This window comes from Pelophylax lessonae, assembly GCF_965119305.1.
Source record: "Pelophylax lessonae genome assembly, chromosome: 4".
NCBI lineage: Eukaryota > Metazoa > Chordata > Amphibia > Anura > Ranidae > Pelophylax > Pelophylax lessonae.
The window spans coordinates 51,079,592-51,091,440 of record NC_138771.1 but is presented as its reverse complement, the minus strand read 5'-3'; the positions used below and the strand labels follow the sequence as shown (position 1 = coordinate 51,091,440).

The 11,849-nt window shown below is 40.4% G+C and overlaps 1 protein-coding gene across 3 annotated transcripts in view; it reads right to left on the bottom strand.

Annotated features, from left to right (window-relative positions):
- Nucleotides 1–929: 929 nt before the first annotated feature.
- ACAN (aggrecan) overlaps nt 930–11,849 on the bottom strand; it is a 186,094-nt gene continuing 175,174 nt past the window's right edge. For all 3 annotated transcript variants that reach the window (XM_082256051.1, XM_082256049.1, XM_082256050.1), the window contains 2 exons: nt 5,235–5,417; nt 930–1,868 (listed from right to left, as the gene is read on the bottom strand). In XM_082256051.1, the coding sequence (XP_082112177.1) occupies nt 1,789–1,868; nt 5,235–5,417 (263 nt within the window). In that variant the 3' untranslated portion in view covers nt 930–1,788. The remainder of the gene's footprint in view (nt 1,869–5,234; nt 5,418–11,849) is intronic.

The following is an 11,849-nucleotide window of genomic DNA, read 5'->3' as shown; positions in this document are numbered from 1 at the left end:
GGCCAGATTCTAAGTATTACCTTGGGGAGATGCAGACTAGAATACTGCAATCACTGAGCAGCAAATGAGATCACCTGTGATGTAATTTAGTTATCTTGCTAACCTGGCCTGTTAGTGGGCCCAGAGGACCAGAGTTGAGGACCACTGGTATACACTATCTTGTCAAACGTATTGGGACGCCTACCTTTACACGCACATGAACTTTAATGGCATCCCAGTCTTAGTCCGTAGGTTTCAATATCAAATTGGCCCACCCTTTGCAGCTATAACAGCCTCAACTCTTCTGGGAAGGCTGTCCACAAGGTTTAGGAGTGTGTCTATGGGAATGTTTGACCATTCTTCCAGAAGCGCATTTGTGAGTTCAGGCACTGGTGTTGAACGAGAAGGCCTGGCTCGCAGTCTTCACTCTACTTTATCCCAAAGATGTTCTATCGGATGGAGATCAGTACCTTGCTTTGTGCACTGGTGCACAGTCATGTTGGAAAAGGAAGGGGCCATCCTCAAACAGTTCCTACCAAGTTGGGAGCATGAAATTGTTCAAAATGTCTTGGTATGCTGACGCCTTTAAGAGTTCAATTTACTAGAACTTAGGGGCCAAGCCCAACCTTGAAAAACAACCCCACACCATAATTCCCTCACCAAATGACCAGTATACAATGCAAGGTCCATAAAGACATGGATGAGCAAGTTTGGGGTGGAGGAACTTGAGTGGCCTGCACAGAGTCTTGACCTCAACCCAATAGAACATCTTTGAAATGAAATGCACTTCTCGAAGAATGGTGAAACATTCCCATAGACACAGTCCTAAACCTTGTGGACAGCCTTCCCAGAAGAGTTGAAGCTGTTATAGCTGCAAATGGTGGGCCAACTCAATATTGAATCCTACAGACTAAGACTGGGATGCAATTAAAGTTTATGTGTGTGTAAAGACAGGTGTTCCAATACTTTGGACAATATAGTGTATATACCCCCCAATATTTTAAAGTCTATAAAGGCAACATTTTAATCCACATTACAAATCCAGAGACTTTGATCATGTTGTTATTCATTAATATTGGAACTGCCTCGACAAATTGGGACTGTTGGGAGGTATGGGCCTGCCCATGCAGATCTCTGACAACCACTCTTAGCAAAGGTTTACTGAAAGTGACATCAGTAAACTCTGGGTGATGAGTGTGGTGGGAGAGGGCTCTACATCATTGCATATCGTAGCATATAGCTTAAACAATATACAAAAAGTGCTTTATGTGAGTTTACATTCCAGTCAAAAGCATGTGTGAACAAACCCTGTCTCGTCAATCGCTCACTCACCCCACCCCTTTGTCCTCTCACATTTGAGATACATTCAGCAATTGTTCACAATTTTTTTTTTTCTCTTTTATTCAAGGTCCTTGATGTGCAATGTATTTGTAACGTTTAATATATTTATATTACTTCATTAAATTCGGCCAGCCTGGAGTTTAAATAATAAAAATATCACATTATTGTCACATTATATTTAGAACATTGGAAAAAATAGTCTTTGTGGCTTCATATAGCCATTGTGTATCCAATCAGCTCTTTTCCACCCTCCATTATGAAAGGCACAACAGGGTTCCTGACTAAGGCACTTCTTTGATCGTTAGTAAAATGCTTAAACCTAATTTGCTTTGGTGCTTTTTTTTTTATATACAACTTGGCTTTTTCTTCAATATAAACTCCTTACATGACAAAACAAAAACAAATTGACATTGTTAATATAAATGTTCTTTACAATATTTTTTTTTTTCTTTTTTTGTCAAATTCCTTTTAATGGGCCTTTTTTTGTGTATCATTGTCAGCGATTTTCGGTCGCCTTCTGGTGCTTCTCCTGTGTCTGTAAGTGGAGGCTGCAGGGAATTAAATAAAGAGAAAAACGAAAAAAAGAAAAGATTAGCGATCAAAAAGGTTTTATGGAAGGTGTTATGATTTGCCAGATTAGAATTGGTCACTGAAAATCATTCATTAGAAGAATTAACATAAAAACACATTTCTTATACGTACTATAAATAATACAGTTTAACTGCTGAGAAAATGTTTGCTCTTTTTTTTTATTTTATAAATGCTTTTTATTTATTTTTTTTAAGAAAACCCACGCTGAAATAAATATGTGGGTTGCCATTGCTAACCTTACTTTCTAAAAATACAAGTTCAAGGTTTCTATTCATCACTGTTTGCTGGGCACAGTCTCTGATTTGAGTGGTCTGTTCCAAACAAGCAAACATCCCCGGTAATGTCCCAGGTGGGTGCCCAACGGGAGGCCCCATGGATCCTGCAAGAAACTTCTCTGAAACAAATGCAGTAGGATCCAAAGGATTGCACACTTGAAAACTGCATCCATTTTATTACTAATCTTCAAAACGCCATATACGGCAAAAGTAGACACCGTGGGAGCATGGAAACACTGTCAACGTGTTTTGAGCTACTAGCACTTATTTATGATTTAATGAATAAGCGCTAGCAGCACAAAACAGATTGACTTTGTTTCCTTGCTCCCACGGTGTCTACTTTTGCTGTAAATGGTGTTTTAAAGATTAGTAATAAAGTAGACGCTGTTTTTAAGTGTGCAGCCCTTTTGATCCTACTGCATTTGCTCCTTATGGCTGGATGAGCAGTGCTTGCACCTAAATTCACAGGAGGTGAAAGGCACTGTGTGGCAGACCCACCTAGAACAGCAGCATACACATTTAATAAACTTCTCTGAATTACCAAACTCATTGGCTGCTGACTTTTAATTATTTATTTATTTTTAGAGTAGAGCTCTTTAGACCGCATTCACACTAGTCCGACTTGGACCGCGACTTGTCAGCCTGACAAGTCGCGGTCCCTCACGCTCCCATTGTGCGGTACAGGAGCCGTTCTAATAGGAGCGACACAAGTCGCTCCGACTTAGAAAAAGGGTCCTGTACTACTTTGGGGCGACCTGGAGGAGACTTGCATAGACATTCATTTTATGAAGTCCGTGCAAGTCGCGCCGAAGTCGCGCTGCACGCGACTTCACAGGTTTCCCCCTAAGTCGGAGCGACGTAGTGTGAACCGAGCCTTAATGTTCCCTTATTTTTTTATCCTGTGTAAAATAAAGAGCGCATTTCTTGTTTGCTCTCTATTCCTTGTTTCTAGTACTAATGGGGCCTTGCACATATTTTGCTCTATACATTCTCTATTGCAGTATTCTTCCTCTCCACTGGCTGTATGCTGCATGCTGTGTGCAGTTTAATTATTAATGTTTTATCCATTGACTATATCTCCATCTCCCCAAGCACTGTCACCTTTACTATCCTACTCCTCCACTTTGTCTACCTATGTCCCCAGGATGGAGAAACAGCAGTAACCATGTGACCCAAAGTTCCCCCAGTGCCATTTATCCATGTAATTACACCAATACATTACATCAGGGGTCTTCAAACATTCTAAGCAAAAGGCTAATTTACTGTCCTTCAGACTTTAGGGGGGCTTAGACTGTGGCCAGTGGGAGTAGGAATTGTCCTGGCATCAGTAGCAATAACCAGTTCCCCATATTTGGTAGTAGGGGGAGGAATGACACCCCGTTGTTGGCATCAGTGGGAGAAATTATGGCCCATTATTGGTGTCAGTGGGAGAATTAGTGCCCCCGTGTTGATGTCATTAACAGAAATTATGCACCATTGTTGGTGTCAATAGTACCCAAAGGGTTGGATAAAGGTAAGAGATGGGTTGCAGTTTGGAGCCCACTGCATTACATCATTACTTTACCATTACGCTATATTATATTACCATTACATTGCACCCCAATTTTCTCTCCTTCTACCCTCAGGAGGGGGAAACAGCAGTTACTATGTGACCCAATGTTTCCCCAGTGCTATTCTTCCATGCCATTATACCATTACATTATCATTTCACTAGATTATATTACACCAGTACCCCTTAACTTTGTCTCCTTCTGCCTCCAAATGGGAGAAACGGCAGTTACTATGCAATCCAGAGTTCCAGCAGAGATATTCATCCATGCTATTACACCAGTACATTACACCTTTATATTACAATACACCATTAGACCAGTGAAATTACACCAGTTCAGACCAGTATTTCATTTCTTAATTTGGTACTGCGCTGCTTCATCTCAATGCTCAATCTGCTTTACACTAGACAATGTACCATTGCTCAGCCACTCTTTTAGTGCACCCCTTTGTGACCATTCTCTATTCCCATGCAGGCCTATAGTCATCTCTTGCCATTTTTCTCAGATTCCATCCATGCCTGCCCTTTCTCCCTGAGATTCTGACTTCTATCCATGCCCCCTCCTCCCTTTTTATTCTTCTACTATTCTGCCCATGCTTACTCTCTTTTTCTCTCTGTGACCATTCTTTTCCTGGATAGATCACTTATATAGTACAGAAGTACACAAAGCAAACTATGCTTTTACATTCAAAAAGGAACACTAACCATATTACTACACAGTATAAAACTCCCATAATGTTAATGAAAGGGCACACATTTGCTAGTATTGCTAGCGTGAGCTTCTGGCAGTCTATTGCTCTTTAGAAACTTAGTACAGTCTACCAGGTCATGGCAGCCTGCCCATGCTTTAGTACCTGCTATGGTAATTGGTTGATGATGAATCAAGAAATTACAGGGGTTGTTGTGCAATTAAATCACTTGCAACCTGAATACATAGTATTGCGGCTTCAAATCACCCTTCGCACAAAACTAGCCCAAAAGGTGCACATGGCACACTGGGGAGAAATGATCTGCTAATTTAGGAATAATGGCGAAACTTGCATGAAGTCGGTATCCCCCGCTGAGAAAATGAGAGCGATTAATTAGCATTTATGTTGATGGACTCAACTTATGGTTTCTTTTGTTTCAAATATAATACCGTGCCAACTCAAAATACAAATTATTTCTGTGCAGACCATATGATTATTTTGCAAATAAATAAATGCACTTACTATGTACAATATAGAAGCTATACATAATATACATTGTGCATACAAGCTAAAAAAAGCTAATATATAAATAACAGTGTTTAGTTTACACAACCTACTATTAGCAGAAATAATAACGGCATCATTAGGATCAGTGCCAGAACTGTGAATTAGCAGTTTTCACAGTGCCAATTAAGTTTGAGTTTGTGGAAACGTGTTTGCAATAGGTGTAGACATACGCATGCTGCCAGACATCACTATACAGAATATTAGAAAGATGTGGAAAGCATAATATCTGTATTCAAAACTTACGATTTATGCACTGTATCCGTGGCTCTTCCCATTGCCCACTTGATAGGCATCGGATTATAGGAACATGACGCTGTAAAAATCCTTGGTTACACTGATACCGGACTAAGGAGCTGATTTCATACCGTTCTTTCGTTCTTCCTAGGGTGTATGCATTTTCTACCACTGGAGGATCTCCGCAAGCCACTAGAACAGAAGATTGAGTATTTATTTGATGATTTGCAGGAATATCTCTGGCAGTTTGAAGTGGAGCTATGGGGCCTTAGAATCAATTCCTGGTACATCCCTATCAGCCTCACATAAGCTCTCACAGTTGTTTATTCTCCATAGAACCTTCCGTACACATAGGGGGTAACTTTATACACATGATTTGGCGATGCCCAAAGCTCACATGATACTGGGCGGAGGTCCTACAGACCATCTCTACATTTAAACAAAAATTGATAATGTCATGCTGGGGCGGCACCAGAGACATCAATCCATGTAGAGAGCGTGCCTCGTCCTTTTGAGTAGTCTAGAAGAATATATAAGTATATGGACTTTAGTGGCACATAAAAAGGGGGGAAAAATTGTTTGTGTAAAATCAATACATTTTTATTTAAAAAATATTTATAATAAAAACAGAAAGGGCAATATCCTAAAATGCATACTACTTAATGAGCATATACATAGCGTTTTCACAAATTTGTGCAAATAGTGTGTAACAGCATAGTACAGACAAATATTCTTATTCTTACTGTCCTATGTTCTATTAGTGGTAGTTGGTATTTGTCTGTACTATGCTGTTACACACTATTTGCACAAATTTGTGAAAACGCTATGTATATGCTCATTAAGTAGTATGCATTTTAGGGTATTGCCCTTTCTGTTTTTAATATTAATATTTTTTAAATAAAAATGTATCGATTTTACACAAACAATTTTTCCCCCCTTTTTATGTGCCACTAAAGTCCATATACTTATATATTCTTCTAGACATCTCTACATTTACTTAAGTACCCGTACCTCAAACTCCATTAGCGTGCCTACTTGGGGCAATATATGCTTAAATGTACCTACCAGGTATCTACATTATGATAACTAGATTGTTATACTTAGCTGGAAAGTTAATTTTTATATTCTGGATATCCCCTATGGTACTTACAAAAAAAAAATCTGTTGAGTATGTTAATTCCCTCTTAGTGAACAACTGGCCTACCACCAACGAAATGCACTGCGGAAATGTAATCTTATTTGTCAGAGCTGGTTGGATACCCTTGTCCTCAATCCTTCGCAGTTAGTACTGTATAGACTATTACAAACTTAAAGAGGAGTTCCAGGCACCTAGCAAAAAAAAAAAAAAAGTGTAGCTGCTGGCTTTTAAAAAACAGCCACTCACCTGTCCCACAGTCCAGCGGTGAGCTCACCCCAGTCTTCATTCTCTATCCTCCCTCGCCGGCGCTGGCATCTTCACTATGGCACCTGGCTGTGACAGCTTGCGGCTTCATAGCCAGGTGCCCACTGTGCATGCACGAGTCCCGCTTTGCATCTTGAATGGTGGATGCAGTCTTCTGGGGACCTGTCAGTGTCCCAGAAGACTGCAGGGGGAGGGAGTAGAACTTCTGTTGCCGAGCCTGTGGTACCAGTGCACACAGAAAGGACCATAAAGACATGGATGAGCAAGTTTGGGGTGGAGAACTTTGGCTGGCCTGCACAGAGTCCTGACCTCAACCCCATAGAACATCTTTGGGATGAATTAGAGCAGAGACTGCGAGCCAGGCCTTCTTGTCCAACATCAGTGCCTGACCTCACAAATGCCCTTCTGGAAGAATGGTCGAACATCCCCATAGACACACTCCTAAACCTTGTGGACATCCTTGTCAGAAGAGTTGAAGCTGTTATAGCTGCAAAGGTTGGGCCAACTCAATATTGAACCCTACGGACCAAGACTGGGATGCCATTAAAGTTCAGAATATTGACAAATTGACAAGAGCAATGACTTCTTATTAGTGACGCCTGTCAATGGTGTCATCTCTGTAAATATTCTATAGCTTTCTGTGGATGTTGGACAGCCTGCACCCCACCTTCATCAAGAAGTCATTGGGAGCATGTTGCTTTTGCTTGGAATTCATTATTTACCTCCAATGAAAAAGAAGAGTTACTATAGAGGAAGTGTACGTTAATAAAAAAGTTTTGCTCACGTTTTCATTACTTTCGGCACAGCCCTTTTATATATGTATATATATATATATATATATATACACACTGTATTTTCTGGCGTGTAAGACTACTTTTGAACCTCAAAAAAATCCTCCAAAAATGGGGAGTCGTCTTATACGCCGAGTATATCTCCAAGGTACCCTAAGTATAAGTATTACCCCTAGATGTAATCTCTCAAGATGCTGGCTGTGTGGGAATCCTGTACCGGAATGCCGTATGTACCTTAGCTTCGGCTACATACAGTATACCGCGCTGAGCCAATCACGGAGAGCGATGTATTCTATTATTGAATGCAAAGCCTACTCGGATTGGCAAAGTAATATTAACCCGCCTCTCTGACTCTGCCAATCCGAGCAGGCTTTGCATTTAATAATAGAATACATCGCTCACTGTGATTGGCTAAGCGCGGTATACTGTATGTAGCCCAAGCTACGGTACATACGGTATACCGGTACAGGATTCCCGCACAGCCAGCGTCTTGAGATTACATCTACCGGTAATACTTATACTTAGGGTACCTTGAAGATATTATGAGAGATTACATTTATTACAGCACTTGGGGTATCTTGGAGATATTATGAGAGATTACATTTATTACAGTACTTGGGGTACCTTGGAGATCTATGAGAAATCTGATGTTTTTCAATGGTGTTGCCTTGCTTCGGAAGGGAGGTAGTCTTATACGGCGAGTATAGCCCAAAACCTATGTTTTAACTTGAAAATGAGGGGGTCGTCTTATACGCCCAGTCGTCTTATACGCCGGAAAATACTGTGTATATATATATATATATATATATATATATATATATATATATATATATATATATAAAGGAAAAGGTTCGTATACAGATAAGTTGCATATTGTTCATATTACAACGGTTTCGGGCTGTAAAGGACACAAGCTTTACAGCCTGAAACCGTTGTAATTTGAACAATATGCAACTTATCTGTATACGAACCTTTTTCAAATAAATTTAGTGCAGCAATCCCTGGACTTCTTTTTCTATATATGGCCATTGGGATGGCCTGATTGCTTGCACTGAAAGAATACTGTGTGCTGTTCACTTCACCTGTGAAGTTATATATATATATATATATATATATATATATATATATATATGTATATATACAGTAGATATATATATACAGTATATATATATATATATATATATATATATATATATATATATATATATATATATATATATATATATATTTATTTATTTATTTATTTATTTATTTATATGTATATATTCATATAAGCTCTGATTCATGTGCATTATTGTTGTTGTGGACAAGTGGCAGAATAGTGGTATATAACCCCAAGGTATACACATACACAAACAAACTATTGATTTCACCCCTTTTGATTAAAAACAGCATTAGAAATAAATCAGAGCGAGTTTTCCAGAGTGCTGTAGAACTGTAAAGGATGTCCATAAAATAAAGGGCCACAAGCAGTAGCTTGGCATAAGCATCACATTCTTGGCAAGACTACATGTTGCTAAGCTAATGAGCATTCCAATAGCTTCAGTTTGCTTTGCCACCCATGTAAGATAAAATTAACAATTATTGGAGTGTCACAGATCTTGTGGTGCCTTATAAGTAACGGCAGCCTTAATGAAAGGTTTTGTAAATACCTATACAATGTCTTCTGATTACCTTTCCCAGAATTTTCTGGTCAGCATATTTGTATACTAGGCATGGCTTTGCCAAATTTCTAGTGCTTGGCAACTGCGTAGAAGCGGGTTTTCTTTTAGCAGAACAAGTTGTTTCTTTTGAAAGTGGCACAAGGCTCTCCTCTTTCTCAGACATTGCATAAAGAGAAGCATGGGAAGAAGTCAAAGCTAAATTGCTGCTGTCCCAGGAAGGTTAGGTGAGAGGAATATGTCACTGTCTCCTACAATAGTGCTTGAAAATTGTGTTTTATTTTCTTTCAGTCACATGTGAATCTGCTCTTTAAATCTGCTGAAGATCCTGCAGCTTAAGCTAATGTTGGCCATGCACAGGCATTTTTAGCAATCTTAGACATTTTCAACCAGATTCTGATGAAAAACAAACTAAACAAATCAGAGCAACCTACCGTCAACAAGCGGAGATAGTGGTAGGTTACACTGATCAATTACATTTTTTAGCTGGTGTAAAGAAGTTGAATGTGCTCAAAAAATCTTCTGTTGTATGGCCAGCATATGTGCTGTGAACAAACATGTCTCTCAGATATCAGTTTGACTGTTTTTTTTGGTGCACCACATGCAAGGCCAGAGTTATACCTCTTTTCTTTCCCTGGGCCAGTTTTCATGTACTGCCACTTCCAATCCTTATTGATTGACTAGTCATAGTACAACACTAATGGGATCAGAAGTCTTAGCGACTCAAGGCCCTTGAAGCACGGTCCAAAAAGACAATTTCCCCTCTCCATGACTATCTCTAGAACTTAAAGTGTTACTAAACTCAGGAGCCTGCATTCACTATATCTGGTCTCCCACAGTACACAGAAATGCAATTATTTTAGTAAATATAAACTGCTAAATACCTTTTCTCATCAGCGGTATATAGCAATCTTGTGCCGTGGCGGCTCGTGCATGATCATTTTGGGGGAGGGGCGTCAAAACCCACACCCCCTGCGGGACGGCCAGCCGGCAGGCAAATCCACCCCCCCCCCCGGAATGGCCGAAAAATCCACCCCCCGCCCCCGCGGGACGGACGGCCGGACAGCCAGCATTCTTACCCCCTCATTCCCAGATGGCTGTGATTCTCCTCTGGCCGTGCGTCTCCTTCCTCTTCCTGGCCAATGGCCAGTAAAATCGCTTCTCTTTTTAGCCAATCGGGAAAGGGGGTCTCACGACCCGCTTCCTGATTGGCTGGGAGGAGAATCAGTGTGATAATAGCGAATGTTCATTCGCTATTGTCATACAACTGGGTGGGCTCAGGGCACAGTGCTCTGCGCCCCGAGCCCACCCTTTTTTGAAGCCTATTAAAGCCTCTGGTTCTAATCACATGCTTCAAAAAAAAAAAACCCATTGGATTCATGCATCCGGTGCCCTGCATGTAGATTAGGGGGCCAGATGCATGGATGGGGGGGCGGTGCCCCTGCACCCCCAATGGACAGACTGCCACTGGTCTTTTGGCTTCTATCAGTGTCTGGCTGAGCACTGGTTAAAGGTTGTAGGAGGAATTTTCATTCTCCTCTGCCTGTCCTATGAGGCTGCAAGATCCCTGACCCCTCCCTCTGTCTGGACAGTGCTGATTGGCCCTGTGCTGATCACATGCAATCTCCCAAGAAAAAAAAAAACTCTCTAGCAATACACACTAAACTTAGTATATGCAGAGTGTCTCCAAAGGCAGGAAGAAGGGGGAAGAAGGGGGGATCAAAAAAGACAAGATCAAACAGCTTTTTTTACACAATGCAGAGGATCAACCCCTTAGATTCCACAGTGAATATACCAAGCATGCTTTACTGCATATATAGACTGGTTTTACTGTTGTGGGTTTAGTAACACTTAAAATCTAGATGAATAGGCAAACTGACTCCTACTAAACCAGGGTGTGCAAGCCATAATTATGTTATACATTATTCCACCAACAATTATACCCAAACTTTGCCATGGCAGTAGAAGATGTTGCAGCATAACACTGACAGGATGGGTTGTGTGGAGCCTTTGTTATACATGGGAATATGTTAGCTGATGTATGGGAGCCATGCCACCCTAGGCCATGGTCCATGTTGCATATGCAGAAATCTGGCCCTGATTGCATGTCAAGAGGCTGGAAGACAGTGGTATCTGTTTTCAAGTGGCATTGCTAGTTTATCTGAACACATTTTTCAAATTTTTGAGCTATTCTCTGTGACTGGTTTGTGATTTTACACACAAACTGCCTAAGGGACCATTTAGCAATAGTGTGCAATTAATGTATTAAGAGTAGTAATACTCTAATAATAATAGTAATAATAATAGTAATATGTATATAAGGTGCATATCAACCAGGTTAATAAACACAAGCAGCGCTAACAATTAAAAATCACAATCATAAAGTGAAATAAAATAAAATGAACTAAAATGAACACACAGTGTGCAGCGTATTAGAGTCCATATAGGTGCCAAAGTCCATCACCAACTAAACTTCCAGTGGGATCATGGAAAGGAACAACACACACCAAGATCAATATACAGTTGCTTGGATCATGCCTCCACCTCACCACGTGCAAATCCCAAAGGTTATCCTCTTACCAGAACTCACTGTACATAAAGCATATAATCAGATGGTATATCTCCCATGAATCGTCACCGGACTCTATGCTTAATCACACTGCTTCTCAGCCGAAATGTCCTCAGACCATCCAGGCGTGTAAGGGAGTAAGAAAGATGCACATAGGGCAATATCGTTTGATAACAAATGCACCTTTATTGATAAAAACCC